Source organism: Felis catus, chromosome B2 (assembly GCF_018350175.1).
Source record: "Felis catus isolate Fca126 chromosome B2, F.catus_Fca126_mat1.0, whole genome shotgun sequence".
In the NCBI taxonomy this organism is placed as follows: Eukaryota; Metazoa; Chordata; class Mammalia; order Carnivora; family Felidae; genus Felis; species Felis catus.
In genome coordinates this window covers 2,638,642-2,656,889 of record NC_058372.1, presented here as the reverse complement: position 1 = coordinate 2,656,889, position 18,248 = coordinate 2,638,642, and the positions used below count along the sequence as shown (strand labels likewise).

General features: G+C 40.2%; 1 protein-coding gene across 1 annotated transcript; it reads left to right on the top strand.

Annotated features, from left to right (window-relative positions):
- Positions 1-14,634: 14,634 nt before the first annotated feature.
- LOC101080380 (putative olfactory receptor 2W6) lies at positions 14,635-15,690 on the top strand. Its single transcript, XM_003985755.2, has one exon. The coding sequence runs from the start codon at positions 14,761-14,763 to the stop codon at positions 15,688-15,690; it is 930 nt and encodes a 309-aa protein (XP_003985804.1). The 5' UTR covers positions 14,635-14,760.
- The last annotated feature ends 2,558 nt before the right edge of the window (positions 15,691-18,248 follow it).

Here is an 18,248-nt window from a genome sequence, read left to right as displayed (position 1 = left end):
ATCAGATAAAGGGTTAGTATCCAAAATCTATAAAGAACTTACCAAACTCAACACCCAAAAAACACCCAAAAACACCCAAAAAACAAATTGCCCAGTGAAGAAATGGGCAGAAGACATGAAGAGACACTTTTACAAAGAAGACACCCAGATCCTCATCAGGGAAATACAAGTCAAAGCCACACTGAGACACCACCTCACCCCTGTCAGAGTGGCTCAAATGAACAAGTCAGGAGACTATAGATGCTGGCGAGGATGTGGAGAAATGGGAACACTCTTGCACTGTTGGTGGGAATGCAAACTGGTGCAGCCGCTCTGGAAAACAGTGTGGAGGCTCCTCAAAAAATTACAAATAGAACTACTCTATCACCCAGCAATAGCACTAGTAGGAATTTACCCAAGGAGTAAATTGAGATACAGGAGTGCTGATGCGTAGGGGCACGTGTACCCCAATGTTTATAGCAGCGTTTTCAACAATAGCCAAATTATGGAAAGAGCCTAAGTGTCCATCAACTGATGAATGGATAAAGAAATTGTGGTTTATATATACAATGGAATACTACTTGGCAATGAGAAAGAATGAAATCTGCCCATTTGTAGCAACGTGGATAGAACTGGAGAGTATTATGCTAAGTGAAAGACGTCAGGCAGATAAAGACAGATACCATATTTTTTCACTCATATGTGGATCTTGAGAAACTTAACAAGACCATAGGGAGGGGAAGGGGAAAAAAATAGTTACAAACAGAGAGGGAGGGTGGCAAACCACAAGAGACTCCTAAATACAGAGGACAAACTGAGGGTGGATGGGGGGTGGGGGAGAGGGGAAAATGGGTGATGGGCATGGAGGAGGGCACTTGTTGGGATGAGCACCGGGTATTGTATGGAAGCCAATTTGACAATAAATTTATATTAAAAGAAATCAAAATTGAAATATGTTTAAATTTTTAAATGAAGGATTTAATACATTGATTCAATTAATTTTATACTGGTAGATTTGATTTTATACTGGTATATAATTTTATATTGGTATACAATTTTATACTGGTAGAAAATGATTTACAGATAAATTCTATTAGCTATTATCAGTTACCTTGTGACTATTAAAAATATATATATAACCTTTTATATGTATTCATTTAGAATACAGATGCATTTAGAATAAGACATATCAATCTAACTTTATGTCTTCTGTTTGCAATTCTGAGAAATTAATTTTTTTAATCCAAACCATTTTTAAGGAAAATATTTTGTTTTCTGTTTTCTTTTGTCTTCTTTTTTGAGTCTAGTTGACACACAATGGTACATTCGTTTCAGGTGTACAACTTAGTGATTTGACAAGTTTATACATTATACTGTGTTCACCACAAGTATAGCTATCGTCTGTCCCGTTACATCCTTTTATAAGATCATGGACTGTATTCCTTATGTTCTGCTTTTTATTCCTGTGACTTATTCCGTAACTGGAGGCCACGTCTCCCCTTCTCCTTCACCCATTTTGCCCATCCCCCACTCTCCTCCCCTCTGGCAGCCGTCAGCTTGTCCTCTGCACTTACAGTTCTCATTCTGCTTCTTTATCTGTTCATTTTTCAGACTCCATTTGTGAGTGAGTGGACTTGTATGGTATTTGTCTTTCTCAAACTGCTCCATTTCATCAAGCATAATACCCTCTGGGTCCATCCATGTAGTCTCAAATGGCAAGACCTCATCCTTTTTTATGATTGTGTAATAATCCATTGTATTCATATGTATACACCACATCTTCCTCATCCATTCATCTATATAGATGGGCACTTAGGTTGCTTCCAGAATTTGGCTACTATAAATAACACTGCAATGAACATAGGGTGCATATATTTTTTTGAGTGAGAGTTTTCATTTCCCCTGGCTAAATACCCAAAAGTGGAATTATTGGATCAGATTATTTGCATTTTTTACTTTTTGAGGAACCTCCATCCTGTTTTCCACAGTGGCTGCACCAGTTTGCATTCCCACCAACAGTGCAAGAGGGTTCCCGTTTCCCACATCCTCGCCAGCATCTATAGTCTCCTGATTTGTTCATTTGAGCCACTCTGACTTGCGTGAGGTGGTATCTCACCGTGGTTTTGATTTGTATTTCCCTGATAAGAAGTGACGTGGAGCATCTTTTCGTGCGTCTGTTGGCCATCCGGATGTCTTCTTTGGAGAAGTGTCTCTTCAGGTCGTCTGCCCGTTTTAAAATCAGATTTTGTTTTGTTTTTTTTGGTTTTGAGTTGTACGAGTTCTTTATGTGTTTTGGATATCAACTCATTATCAGATATATCATTTGCAAATATTTCTCCCATTAATTAGATTGTCTTTTTGTTTTGTGGATGGTTTCCTTTGCTGTACAAAAGGTTTTTATTTTCAGGTAGTCCCAATAGCTTATTTTTGCTGTTGTTTCCCTGCCTCAGGAGACATATCTAGAAAAATACTGCTGTGGCCGATTTCAGAGAAACTACTGTAATTGTCTCTTCTAGGATTTTTATGGTTTCAGGTCTCACGTTTAAGTCATTAATTCATTAAGTCATTAATTCATTTTGAGTTTTTGAATATGGTATTAGAAAGTGGTCCAGTTTCATTCTTTGACATGTAACTGTCCAGTTTCCCCAGCACCATTTATCGAAAAGACTGTTTCCCATTATATATTCTTGATTCCTTTGCCACAGATTAATTAACCATATAAATGTGGGTTTATTTCTGGGGTGTCTATCCTTTTCTATTGACCTATGTATCTATTTTTGTGCCACTACCATACTGTTTTGATGACCACAGCTTTGTAGCATATCCCGAAATCTGGAATTGTAGTACCTTGAAATTTGCTCCTTTTTCGCAGGATTCTTTAGCTATTTGGGTCTTCTGTGGTTCCATACAAATTTTAGTATTGTGTCTAGTTTTGTGGAAAATACTGTTGGTATTTTGATAGGAATCCATTGAATCTGTAGATAGCTTTGGGTAGTATGGACGTTTTGACAATATTAATTCTTCCAATCCACAAGCATGGACTATCTTCCCATTTGTTTGTGTCATCTTCAATTCCTTTCGTCACTCTTTTATAGTTTTCAGAGATCTCCTTGGTTAAGCTTATTCCTTTGATGATATGTGGAGTGTTAAAGTCCCCTACTGTTATTGTATTACCATCACTTTCTCTATGTCTGTTAATATTTGCTTTATGTATTTAGATGCTCCAGTGTTGGGTGTGTAGATAATTTACAATTGTTATATCCTCTTTCTTTCTTTTTTTTTTTTTTTCGTTTACTTATTTTTGAAAGACAGAGACAGAGCCCGAGCAGGGGAGGAGCAGAGAGAGAGACACACACAGGATCTGAAGCAGGCTCCAGGCTCTGAGCTGTCAGCACAGAGCCCGATGAGGGGCTCAAACTCACGAACCGTGAGATCATGACCTGAGCCAAAGTTGATGCTTAACCACCTGAGCCACCCAGGCATCCCATGTTGTATCCTCTTTTTGGACTGATCCCTTTATCATTATGTAAGACCCTTCTTTGTCTGTCATAGTCTTTGTTTTAGAGTCTATTTTGTCTGATGTAAGTATTGCTACCCTGGCTTTTTTTTTTTTTTTTTTTTTTTTGCTTCCATTTGTATGGTGAATGTTTTTCCATCCCTTCACTTTCAGTCTGTAGGCATCTTTAGGTGTGAGGTGAGCCTTTCGTAGGAGGCATATAGATGAGTCTCTCTCTTTTTTTTTTTTAATCCATTCTGCCACTCCGTGTCTTTTGATTGGAACATTTAATACATTTATGCTTAATTATTGATAGGTATGTACTTCTTGCCATTTAAAAGATTTGTTTTCTGGTTGTTTTTGTAGTTCTTTGTTCCTTTTTTCAGCCCTTGCTCTCTTTCTTATGATGGACGAGTATAGTGTTTTGTTTGGCTTTCTTTCTCTTTATTTTTTTGTGTGTATCTGTCATAGGTTTGGGGTTTGTCATTTATCATGATGTTCATATACAACATCCTAAGTAAATAGTAGTCCGTATTGATTTGATGGTCATTTAAATTCAAACACATTCTAAAAGAAAAAAAAAAAAACAGAAAAAGAAAACATCTTGAACCAGAACTGAACCAGGAAGTGTATTTTAGATGTTGTTTTCTGACATTGTGGCAATATATGCAACACACAAAATTTGAGTGTACCCTTCGGTGGCATGAAATGCAGTCAAATTTTTGTGCAACCTTCACCACCGTTTCTCTCCAGAATATTTCCATCTTCCCAACCTGAAACTCTCAGTTTGGTATTAAACAATAGCAAGCCCAGAGGAGAGAGACAGTGTGCTCAGTTCGTCCTCTTGAATAGAACCAATCATTTTCTTATGATTCAAATGGTTTCAAAAACCTATGATTCTTCCCAGCTTACCTGCAGAGAGATCAACATTCTAGTGATGATACTTATGTGTTTCGTTCTCCGGGGCCAACAAAGATGTGTGGTCGGTTTTTCACAGTCTTCCCCCAGCCCACCAAAATACCCATTCTGCAATCCACCTACTTAGGGCTGTGCTCTATTTGTCCCGGAGCGATCAGCTGCAGATTACTTTATGCCTAACAACCATTGAGAGATATTGTCTTGTAAGCAGAAATTACTTTAGAATGCTTCATTATGAATTAGGCTCAATAAAAGGACTAAATGTATTCTCCGTGTTCACTGTCAGCTCCATGAAGCCAGGCGTTTATGTTCTAACAACTGTATCTGTTTCTCATAACAGTACCCGAAAGCCTTTTGCTTCAATAATTTTTTTTTTAATTTAATGGCTGTAAGAATGAGCGAAGTACGCAAGCTTAAGGGCATGGAACTCTATGTAAATGGTGGAGCTGGTAATGACGTTGATGATTTGATGGCAGCCATGATGAAAAAGCCAATTGATGAAGAAGATTATATACATAGATATCTTCCGTCCAGGTTTCTTTTTCTCAATTTCACACCTGTAGATATTTCTTCTTCTTTTAGTATTGAGGTATCATTGACTCAGGTGTATGTTTCAGGTGGTCACCGTATTGATTTGCCATTTGTATCCAGTGCAAAGTGATCAGCACGATAAATCTAGTAAACAGGTGTCATCACACAAAGTTACAAATTCTTTTTTCTTAGGATAAGAACTTTTGAGATCTTTTCTCTCGGAGAACTTGCAAGTATGCAATACAGTAGTATTCACTTCAGTCACCATGTTGTACATTATGCCCCCGGGACTTATTTATCTTGTAACTAGAAGCTTTTACCTTTGACTCCCTTCATTCATTTCACCTGCACCCCCCAACTCCCCCCCACCCCAACCAATCTGTTCTCTGTACCCATGAGCTCAGTGTTTTCCTTTTAAAATATTCCTACTTTGGGGCACCTGGGTGGCTCAGTCGGTTAAACGTCCGACTTTGGCTCAGGTCATGATCTCCCGGTCTGTGAGTTCGAGCCCCGTGTTGGGCTCTGTGCTGACAGCTCAGAGCCTGGAGCCTGCTTCGGATTCTGTGTCTCCCTCTCTCTCTGATCCTCCCCCGTTCATGCTCTGTCTCTCTCTGTCTCAAAAATAAGTAAATGTTTAAAAAAAATAAAAAATAAATAAAATATTCCTACTTTTCTACTTTTGATGAACTTCAGAATATTAGATTCTATTTGTATACACTAAAAGCCCTCACATTAAGACTTTACTTGCACATCTACTTATGTTTGTTTTTTCAATTTATTTAGCAAATATTGATTGGGTTACCACCAACCCCCCCATGGACTGTTATAGAATTTGAGATACAGGAGTAAACAAAATAGACAAAAATCTCTGCCTTTGCAGGGCTTGCATTCTATCAAAGACTACATAAAATAAACATTAGACCTAATAACTCTAAAAGTATATAAGAAGGTGATCCTAATACACAAAAGAATTTATAGTGAATTTAAGAGAATTTGGGAATGCCGAGGGGGAGCATCAACATTAAATGGCAGGTTCAGGGGAAGCCTCGTTTAGAAGGCGAGATTTGAGCAAAGGTCTGGAGGGGTGCCTGCCTTAGCCGAGAGCACATCTGAGGGCCGAGTGCTAGTCTGAGGGCATAGGCAGAGCTGTTTGATAAACAGCACTTCCAGGGACTGTGGTCCACTCATATCATCACCAGCCACTATTTTTTTCCTTCCTGCACACATGCAAAAACGCGCTCAACCCCCCTGAGAGAGAGGCAGCTTCGGAGTGACTGCCTCTGCCGGCAGCCACTCCAAAGTGTAGGAACTCTGTGTGGTACGGACTCGTGTGTCTTAGATCCTCGTGATTTAGAGAAATAGCCAGCTGTAGACAGTGTGAGAAGGCGAGAGAGGACACTGGGTCAAGCGGGATAAGGGTTAAAACTCACTGTCACATTTGGGAAACTGGAGGCAATTTGGAACACGACAAAAGCTGTTTCTGTACAGGGAGGGGGTCAAATGCCAGACTAGAGCGGGTTTAACCAAGAATGAGAGACATAGAGCTTCTTTCTGAGAAATTTATCTGCGAAGAGGCATCATTTCAAATTATATAAAAATGAACCTGGTGGGGAGAGGGGTTGGCAAAGTTTTTTTCTTTCTTTCTTTCTTTCTTTCTTTCTTTCTTTCTTTCTTTCTTTCTTTCTTTTAAGATGTCAGAATTCATGGTATATTTGTGTCCTCCTGGGAATGAGGTCGTAAAACGTGAGCGCTTGATAACACGGAAGGATGGGCACATTTCTAGAGACGAGGCAGAATGGACCAGAGCGGGGTAACGGAGGGGCTGGCTCTGCTCTGAGGCAGAGGTTCATCTGTGAAAACGGGCAGGAGGGCAGCGGGGACTTCAGGGGCGCGACGTGGGCAGGTGGCAGAGGCCGTCGCTGAAGAGGAGTCTGGAAAGTTCTGTTTGCCTCTCTTCTTGGGCAGACTCGTTGCACCGCTCATGCGCAGACGATGACGGTGAGCCGGGAGGTGCCGGGGGCTTAAGGAGCTGGACGACGTGCCCCTGGGAAGGTGCAGGGCTGAGGAAGCATGGGAAGCCCTGGGGTTTCCGTGAGGTCCGTGGCTGCGGCTGGGAAACGAAATCGTTTTCTCGGGTCCTGCTCGGCTGCATTAGGAGCGTATGTGGTCGATAGAGACTTGAACTTCACCAAAGTTGTGAAAGTGCAAATTTGGGCGAAGAAGGAAAGCGGATAGGAAGGAAGAGAAACATGGTAGACCCAATGGGTTGGAGGGGTTGAAGGGTAGTTGGAATCAGATTTCAAGATGAAGTCAGCTGGAAAAATAAGACGAGGTGTTTGTGAGAGAGAGTTTGAAACTGAGACGACAGAGAGCATTCAGTTGGTCAGAACGGAATTTCAAGCAGCCTTTGTCTCACCGTTTGCGTGCAGTAAATAATCCTGTCAGTTTATCGTCTTCAATATCTCCATATTTCTCGAATTTGTTTTTACTTCCTACTTCTATCACTCACCTGTGTTACTACAACAGTTTCTTAATTTTTCTCTTGGCTTCTAACCTTGTTCCCCTCAAATTTATTCCCATATCAGTAGGAATGCTTGTACTAAAACATGTTTGTTAATGGCATACTTTATTTTTTTAAGATTTTATCTATATCTATCTATCTATCTATCTACCTATCTAGTTTAAAGTTTATTTATTTACTTTTGAGACAGAGAGCATTGATGTGAGCAGGGAAGGCACAGAGAGAGAGGGAGAGAGAGAGAATCCCAGGCAGGCTCCGTGCTGTCAGCGCAGAGCCCGATGTGGGGCTCAATCCCACGAACCATGAGATCATGACCTGAGCTGAAACCAAGAGTCTGACTCTTAACCAACTGAGCCATCCAGACGTCCCTATTTATTTATTTTTAAGTGTCTTTTTTTGAAAGTTTTTATTTAAATTCCAGTTAGTCAACATACAGTGTAATGTTAGTTTCAGGTGTACAACACAGTGATTCAGTGATTCCATACATCACCCTGTGCTCATCACCACCTACTGAACCAATGCCCCTCCCTTCCCCTCTGGTGACCACCAGTTTGTTCTCTATAGTTAAGAGTCTATTTCTTGGTTTGCCCTCTTTTATTTTCCCTATGCTCATTTGTTTCGTTTTTTAAATTCCACATATGAGTGAAATCATATGGTATTTGTCTTTTCTCTGTCTGATACATTTCGCTTAGTGTAATACTCTCTAGATCCATCCATATTGTTGCAAATGGCAAGATTTCATTCTTTGTATGGCCGAGTAATATTCCATTGTATATATGTGTATATATACACACCATGTTTTCTTTATATATGAATGGCATCCTTTAGTTAAAACTGTGGCACTGTCTCACTCCTGCCCCAAACCCTCATGGCCGTTATTGCAAAGTTTAAACTGTTAACATGGCTTATAATTCCCTGCGTGATCACTTCAACCACTGCAAAACTTTCTTTACTTTCATTTAATGTAATGTGAGATTCATCCATTTTGATTCATTGTCTGTACTGCAGTGTATTCCTTTGTATAAATGGTCCACAATGTATTACTCTCCAGCTGACATCGATTTAGGTGCTTTCCAATTTTCTGCTACTACAAATAAAGCTGTTATCAACATAGTTGTTTCTATCTCTTGGGCATATGTGCAAGTTTTTCTATAGGTATGGAATTTCCGGGACGTTGTTATATACGAATTTTCAATTTTACTATATAATCACCTGGTTCCACTTATTATTTTTATTATTTAACTACATGTACATAGTTGTCAGTAAACTGAGAAATAGTTACGGTAAATGGAGACGCATGAAGAAGACATAAGATAGAGATGTCACTATTTTGAATCTACTCTATTGAAAATTACCTGTGCTTTTTTTGTTGTTGCAAAATGTTCCTTGGAAAAGCAGCAAGCCTTCAACATGTCATATTTACTATCACTTTATAGATTAACTGATATATACTTACATATTATTGGGTTACTAGTATGTGCTAACACTTGGTAGGCATTGGGAATGCAGCAGCGAATACAATACCTAAAAGGAGGAGAAATACAGAGTGGGGAAAATAATGAATTATTATTGCATTCTCAATAGAATCAATAAACCAACGTTTGCCTTTTTTCAATGTTTTGAATACAATAGTAATTTTGCCACAATGTTGTAACTTCCTCATTCTTATCTTCCTCTGGATTGAGAGATCCTTAAGGGCAGATGCATAAAATTTATTTACATACCACGAATCTTCCACAATGCCTGCAAGTGTGTTTGATAAATAAAAGCTTATTGCGTTCCCAGAGTAATTCTGCATTGGAAGTTTTTATGGGAATTATTGCCGAGGAGAACGTATAGAACAATAACAAAAAAGTCGCTGATAGAGAATGGCTCTCCTAGAGACCCCCCCCCCCCAATTCCCTGCTCAGCAAAATGCCATCCACAAGTGACGACATGCTTATGCCAGTTACGCTGGAAGAATGGAGATTTGGTGTTTTGTTTGAAAGTTCAGGTGTGAATAACATTGTTGAGCAGATCTCCAGGGTTCCTGAGGAGCGACTGCAGAGCTGAGGGAATTCCACAGGGAACCCCACAACTCTCACTGCAGAGCTGAGGGAGCCCCACGGTGACAGGGGCTGACGCGAGTTCATGAGTTCACTCTCCGCAGCCGTCAGTTCTTAATTGAATGTTTCTCCTCCAAGGCAGACAACCCTCGAGACTGCTCCGCGTCGTGAATTATAATGAAACTCATTGGAAACTTTTTAATAGCCACGGCAATCAGTGGTACTCTCCCAGATCCCTGTGGACGCAGAGAAGCCAAGGTCGTTGTCACCAGAGCCCTCGTCTAAGCTGCCTTGTAATGAGCTCTCCAGGGTCTTGTACTTCCTTCCAACTTTTATAAAAAACTGCAGAAGTTGAAAATTGCCCTCCCGCCTGTTCTAGTTTTAAATGTTGCTCATTGACCTCATCATCCAGAATCCCTTAAGATTCTCCAGAGGGAATCCCATGAGGAAATGGAGCCATATTTCAATTTTACCAGCAAGCAGAAATGGCCTAGGAAAAACTGCTTTTTTCAACAGATCCGAACATTTCTCATTCTCTGGGTTTTTTTCAGCCTATAACTTCATCTTTCTCTGTCATCTCCTTTAGAACACAACTTGCAGGGTGAATAAGTCACATGTCTGGTGAAATAATAGGCGGTTATATTTTCTTTTCACTTAAAAGATGAGAAAAACAGAAAAAAAATAAACCCCAAAGACTCAAAACCTTGCATTTTCTTCTTAGTTATGTAGATTCATTTGTTTTATGTTCACACTGTAAAACATTTAAAGGTGGAAAATAAGGTATTATTATCTCTCGTTTCTTCTATACTTACTCTTCCATACTTATTCACACCATTATCTTGAAAAAAAGAAGAAAATCGAGCCAATTTGTTTTCTTTTTTAAACTAGTAGTTTGTACAAAAATACTTATGGTCGCACCACGTTTACAGGTTCCATCTGAGCCCAGAGAATCAGAGTGAGGTTTAATTGAGAGGGATCAGGCGCATAGCTAGTGGAAACCACTCATTTCGTCAACTGAGCTATGACTTGGTCTCGGTGCTACAAGTCGAAATTTTTCCTGCTGTGATTTTGAAAAGTACTTGTTTTTTCTACTTAAATGTCAATCTGTGAACGAGGCAAAATAATTTATTTCCCACCAAATTCCTGGGTGGTGGGAGGAAATAATGAATGTAATTATACACCTATGTCAACGTGGGTCAGAAGACTAAGCATCTGGAGAGCTCTGGGGCAGTGTGATCCTGTGTCACAGAGATGGAGTCACGGGCTGGGCGCCTGGGGGGGCTCAGTCGGGTGGGATTCTGACTTCTGCTCAGGTCACGATCGATCTCACGGTTGGTGAGTTCAAGCCCTGCATCGGGCTCTGTGCTGTCATCACAGGGCCCACTTGGGATCCTCTGTCTCCCTCTCTCTCCGCCTCTTCCCCGCTTGCCCGTGCACATGCATGCACACTCTCTCTGTCAAAAATAAACATTTAAAAAAAAAGCTGGCTCATGGGCTCTATAGAATCCGCATGCAGCCACTCGCAGTGATGTTCGTGCCTTGGCAATGAGATGCAAAGATCTGCGCTCTTTGTGAGCTAGAGATTGTGCTGGGGTCAAACCTAAATGTTAAACTCGAAGCAAATTATTTGTATTCCCTTCCAAAGTTTTATTTCTGTTAAATGTTTCAAGCAACATAATCATGGTTATATGTTACATTTTTATATGGTTATACGTTAATTTTTTTTTAATTTGGAAAAATGGAAACAAAATCTTTCTCCTCCAAACACCCATTATCTTTGCATATTTATGTAAACATGGAAAATAAAAATTATATTTAATTTTATTAATTTTAACATGTTTTAAAATAGAAATTACATTTAATATAATTTTAATATGTATGATATACTTAATAGATATATTTAATATATAATATACTTAAAATATGCTTTCTATATTTCATTTTTGTTTCCATATCAATTTCATATCAATTTTTTTCGTTTAGTTTTTTAAATGTTTTATTTATTTTTGAGAGAGACGGAGTCAGAATGCGAGCGGGGAGGGCGCAGAGAGAGAGGGAGGCACAGAATCCGAAGCAGGCTCCAGGCTCTGAGCTGTCAGCACACAGCCTGATGCGGGGCTCGAACCCACGAGCTGTGAGATCATGACCTGAGCCAAAATCGGCTGCTTAACCAGCTGAGCCACCCAGGTGCTCCCCAATTCTTTACAAACACCAATATCAATACACATTACATTGTTTGTGCTTTTTATGTTATTTATCTTACAACTGTGTAAACATTTATTATTCAGTTAATGGACATTTAGTCTGTTTCCTTTTTTAGCCACAATGTAACTGTGATATCCATATAGGTATATAGATATAAAGATACATATATATCTTTACACACCTATGGAAGCAATCCTAATAATAAATTCAAAGAATTGGAATTAGTGGGTCAAAGATTTGTGCATTTGCCAAATTTAAATTTGGTAAAACCATCCTCCAAAATTGTAAACCTGATTGACATTCCCACAGGCAGTGTATGAGTGCCATTCTCTCATATCCTCACGGATTGGATATTACCAAACTGAAAAGATCGCAGTGTTTTAATTTGTATTTATTTAATTATAAATAATTATAAATCATAAATGAGGTTGAAAAAGTTTTATGTATTTTGGGATCTTGTGAATTACTATTTCACTACATTTCATCTTGTTATCCACTGCCCATTTGTTTGATTATAATGTAAAGAACACCAATCGATCAAATTCCAAGTATTTACTTTATGTTTACTATATTCTAGAAACTTCGCCAACCTAAGTGAAAATAAAAGTTAAAAATCAAGTTACAAAGAGAAACTTTATTTACTCTTTTGCATTACCCTTTTGAAAATTATATTAAAATGGAAAGAAATTTGACTTTAAGACTGTTTCCTTAGAAAACAGACTAAATCTCACTTCAAGGACAAAGAGGTGCTTGGAAGATGTTCCTATTTGTGCTATATTGCCAAACTTGAATTTTTTGTCCCACCGAACACCAGAAATAGTTAACCGCCCCCCATCCCCGCCACACACATCAAAATTTGAGACTGTGGCCCCAGATAGAAACCAAGAATCCAAGAGTGCTGATGCCCAATCATCTTGGTGTTATTCCAAGATTTCCCCGAAGAATTTGCACCTCTAGTTTCTTCTGTAGCCCTGCTAATTACCCAAAGGAGTACACAGTCCCTGCAATCTCAACAAGGAAACATGCTGTCAACCTCTAGGTACCATTTTGATGCTAAGAAATTAGTCCTCCATTTATTCTATGTGCATCTATAAGAGCTTCCACGCCTGCACTGGTTATCTTCTGGCGTCAGCAGGAAGTCTTTGCCTCACCTTGGGGTTTGGGTGGACGGCTCCTAGAAGGCTCCTGAAGGCTGGCTATTTGGCCCAAATGGCAGGAAGACAGGGGAGGAACAGCTGACCCTATTTTCCACGGCAGTTGCCTTTTTTCTCTATAATTTAACTACCCTACAGCAATTACTCTATTTTACTTTTCCTCTGAGGTAGCAACACACCATTACTCTATCACGTTAGTCAAATTATTAGAGAAATCACACAGCTTTTACAACTCTTATCTTCAGGAAGAAACTAGAATCTAATGCACACAAGTCAGCTCAGGGCTTGTATGTCGTACCCTTTCTGGACAAGCTGAGATCTTTGTAACTACTTCTATATGATTTCTGGTGCATTAGTCTCACATCACCCTATCGCTATTTTCTACTTACGTTAACTGCACGATCTCCCACAAAATCCCAGGTAACAAATCCCAACGTGAGGAAAAAACATTACTATGTGTTATCCCTAAATCCTTTGGGAAAGTTGAAGTCAGGTAAGCCTAAATGATTAGAGAAAATTAAGAAAACTTTCTTTCTTTCACTTTGGTATATTATATTTTGCTGTGGAAAATAAATTTACTGTAAGAACTTTGAAGCTGAGAAGTTATCAGCAAAGATACGGTTTTCTAATTTGAAAATTAAAATATTTGTGACAACTTGTGTTCTACTCTGCCTTCATTTGTCCCACCTTGCTAGTTGAATATATTATCATAATCAAAGCAGCCCTTGATCCTCTAGATCACACAGCAGAGTAGATATTTTATAATGGCCATTTAATAATTGTAGTCATTATTTTGGCTTCGGTTCTCACAGAATCAACATGACAGACGGTCGGAGGTACTTTTCCTTCTGTACCTGCTTTTCTGCTGTTGTCACACTTTTCTCCCTTTCTTTGTTAGGGTCGTTATTATCTTGACATCCTCAATTCCAGTTATACACCTGTCTTTTTATGAAGCCAGCTCTCTTTATTCTTTTGAGCCTTATGAGGGTCAACCTTTTTCCATCTACTTTTTAAATCACTCTCTTTACCACAGTCTCTTTCCTTCTCTCTCCCTTCATCCCTATGGCCATGCACCTCTCTTCCACAAGCTAATTATGCTGTTTCAATGTTTCTGAAAGACGACCAGAAGACCAATGTGCCCAAAGTTGCCATTTTATGAGTGGACGTGATATCTCCCTTGATCCTCGCAATTCTACACTACAGAAGTCTTTTTCTTTCAGAGAAACGAGTGAAAGAGATTTGACTTGACAGCATTTCACGGGAATCAGTAAATATTTGGCAGATTCAATTATAACCTAAATAAAAAGGTGACATTGACACCATGAAGTAATTGTACGCTTATTCCCTCTTAATAAGGATCTAATCTCCAGGTCATGTTAGTTTCTTTTTACCTTGTGTTTTTCCAATCATATCTTGGATACTGAACTCAGCCTTGGCTGTCACATTTCCAGAAGGTCATTGCCAACATTGAGGGTACGTGGAAGATGGTTGCAAGGTGATAATAGACTTGAAAACCTTGTTATAGGGAGAATCATTAAGGAAAATTGAATGTCTTGACCTAAAGAAAATTTAGTTTAGTTCAAAACATTTAAATGGCTGTCATATGAAGAGAGATTAGATATGAAGTGTATTCAATGAAGTTGAAATTCTTTTTCTCATGAATTAGGAAGAAAATTCCTCCTTAATAAATGGATGGTGATTAGAAGCTGGAATTTTCCAACAATGAAATAATTTGCATTACGTGTTTGAACAAATGATAAATGGCTTCTCTAGCTGGGCAGAAGCTATTCTGATATTGGACTTGGTGGCTTATCTGTTCCTTAAAAGTCCCGACATTCAGGGGCTTTAGAAAATATCGATTCGGTGTTTGTTTTATTCTTACAGGTATACAGATGATGTGAAAGGAAGACCATGGAAAAATCCAATGACAGCTCACAGTATGGTTTTATCTTAGTGGGCTTCTCTGATCGTCCGAGGCTGGAGCTGGTACTCTTCATGGTCAATTTCACTCTGTATTCAGTGGCTGTGTTGGGAAACTCAACCATAATCCTTGTGTGTATTTTAGACCCTCGACTTCATATCCCAATGTACTTCTTTCTGGCCAATCTCTCCTTTCTAGATCTCTGCTTCAGTACGAGCTGTATCCCGCAGATGCTGGTGAATCTCTGGGGCCCTGACAAGACCATCAGCTACGCTGGCTGTGCGGTCCAGCTCTTCTCCTTCCTCTGTGTGGGGAGCGTGGAGTGCATCCTCCTGGCCGTGATGGCCTATGACCGCTTCGCCGCCGTCTGCAGGCCTCTGCACTATCTGGTCATTGTGCACCCCCAGCTGTGTTTGCGACTGGTGGCCGTGGCCTGGGGGAGTGGACTGGTCAATGCCATCGTCATGTCCCCGCTCGTAATGACTCTGTCCAGATGTGGCCGGCGCAGGGTCAACCACTTCCTCTGTGAAATGCCAGCACTGATCAAGATGGCTTGTGTGGACGCCCGCGCGGTGGAAATGCTGGCCTTCACCTTCGCCATCCTCATCGTCCTCCTGCCCCTCGCCCTCATTCTCGTGTCCTACGGCCACATCGCGGCAGCCGTGCTGAAGATCCAGTCGGCCGCTGGGCGCCGCAAGGCATTCAACACCTGCAGCTCCCACCTGACCGTGGTCTCTCTGTTCTACGGGAGCATCATCTACATGTACATGCAGCCCGGGAACAGCGCTTCCCAAGACCAGGGCAAGTTTCTCACCCTCTTCTACAACCTGGTCACCCCCATGCTGAACCCACTCATATACACCTTAAGGAACAAGGAGGTAAAAGGAGCGCTGAAAAGGGTCTTGGGGAGGCAACCATGAGCAGGAGCGACCATGTGCTGAGTTATGAAGCCGTAGGTGAAACATTTCTTTCCAAACACTCCCATTTACTTTGTGCTTGCGATCAATTCAGCCCGTGCGTCACACACTTGGATTTTTAAAAATATGGGTAAATACTGGGGTGCCTGGGTGGCTCAGGCGGTTGAGCGTCCGGCTTCAGCTCAGGTCATGATCTCACACTCCATGAGTTCGCGCCCCGCGTCGGGAACTGTGTCGACAGCTCAGAGCCTAGAGCCTGCTTTGGATTCTGTGTCTCCCTCTCTCTCTGACCCTCCCCTGCTCATGCTCTGTCTCTCTCTGTCTCAAAAATAAATAAAAACATTAAAAAAAATTAAAAAAAAATATGGGTAAATACCCTGAAGTGTATCCAGAGTCAGTAGCAATCAACCAGAGCCACACATAGTATGCAGCTACCTTAGCAAAATAATGTTTAGTAGAAAGAATGAAGTCTTGGAAGAGAGGTGAAAAGATTTTACTCAACTCAATTAATGAAGGAATCAGGCAAACATAGTGACCAATTAAAAAAAAAAAAGTCAAAAAGCACAAATTGGTAGGAAGAAGTGAAGGAGTGTCGGGGCACCTGGGTGGCTCGAGTCTTGATGTTGGCTCGGGTAGTGAGCTCACGGTCGTGAGGTTGTGAGATCGGGTCCTGTGTTGGGGTCCACGCCTAAGAGCCTGCTTAAGATTCTCTCTCCCTCTCTCTTTGCCCCTCCCTCATGTTCTCTTTCTCTAAAATAAATAAGTAAATATATAAAAATAAAAGGGAAGGAATGTTGAAATGAATGTACAAATGGAGACAAAACATTGCTGTGGGGAGAGAAGCCAATTCAGCTTCTGCCTGACAGGACTGAATTCGCTTGTCACCAGCAAGGGTTACTTTGCACTGTTGTGAGTCTGCCGTAATTTACAACGTTGCGGAACACCGGCCACAGAATCAGAATCCAGTAAGCTCTAGAATCAGGACAATGCATAATTTTCTACGGAAGCATACATTTTTCCCTACAAAATAAACCTTGTATCTTATTTACCTTGTAAAGCTAAGTATGCGGTCTCAAGCCTCCTATGAAAGCACGTAGGTGTTTTCATCCTGATTGTTTTCAGATGACAAAACTATGGTTTATAGATCCTGTGTGAATTAGCCCAGGTCACACGGGGGATACGTGGCATTCAGAAGCGGTGTGTATAAGTCTGAACCTCTGCTGTCGTCTACTGAATGACACTGCTTTTGCTACACAGTGTAGACTGTGTGTTCAGCACCCCCCCAACCCATCCCCATGCTTGCACAGTCACACCAGCATGCTGGATACCCCACACACCCTCCAAGAGAATTCTACCATTTCTCCTCCTTTCCCCATGCAAATGCCCCATCCAAATCTTCCCCATGCTCCCGTGGTCAGCTCGAATTAGCATCACATTTGTACAGTTATCTGAATTCCTTGGATTTAAGAATGCCCTGGCCCTTCTTTTGACCTTCTGCATTTTTACACCTGGAAATACAGTTTTTCTAGTTAATACTATTATATTTATATGTCTCCTATTAGGCTGTCAATTCCCTGATTGTAAGGCTATTTTTTTAATCCTTCTTGACATCATTCCAAGTATCAGGTTGTTATTAAAATGCCTTGCAGATAGTAAGCGATCAGAAATAGCTTGGGATGATTTTTCATCTTAGCTGATTAATTACATCCAGAAATAATTCCTTCACTGTATTAAAAAAATTTTTTTTGAGCTTTATTTATTTATTTTGAGAGAGAGAGCATGAGCAGGGGAGGGGCTCTGTCAGTGCAGAGTCTGATGCGGGGCTGAAACTCACGAACAGTGAGATCATGACCTGAGCCGAAGTCGGACGCTCAACCAACTGAGCCACCCAGGCGCCCCCCTAATCCTTCATTTCAATTGATACACCATTCTTCAAGATTATAAGTGGATCTGTCTCAGCAGACTGAGTTTACATCTGCTGTCAAATGTTTTATGCTGTTTTTTTCAATTCAGTATAAATTCTATGATGAGAGAGAAAATAATCCGTTGAGGAATTTCTACATATATCAAAAGTCATCCCCAACTTTTAGGTAACAAAACTTTTTTTTTCCCCCTACATGGGAATCATTAACTCAAGGAGATTACCATGAATTCCGCCTTGGTCTAGAGGCTGTTTGGATGGTAACAACAGTTCAGATGGTAAACCTCTTCAGATTGACCTAAAAAAGCTATTTCTCCCCTCCTCATTAACATTAGTCTCCCTTACAGTGCTCTCCCATTTCATTATTCCTTATTTGTTACTCATGTCCCATTATTAATCAATTAGTGAGACCAGTGCCTAGTGTTTTTAAAAAAGCTTCTGTAAATGTAAGCGCAACCACATATGTTCACAAATTGTACGTCTGTTGGAAAGTTAGAGGCCCACCTTCGCCAATGCCAGTGGGAAGGATCGTATTTACATAATGCTGAGTTTTACACTGAAAGTGGCAATTACTTTTAATCAAGGTATTGTAAGGGGTAGGTAAAAAACAAAACAAAACAAAAACGCCTTAAATAAGCAT

Coding starts and splice junctions, on each gene's coding strand:
- LOC101080380 (XM_003985755.2), top strand. CDS start 14,761: ATGGAAAAATCCAATGACAGCTCACAGTATGGTTTTATCTTAGTGGGC.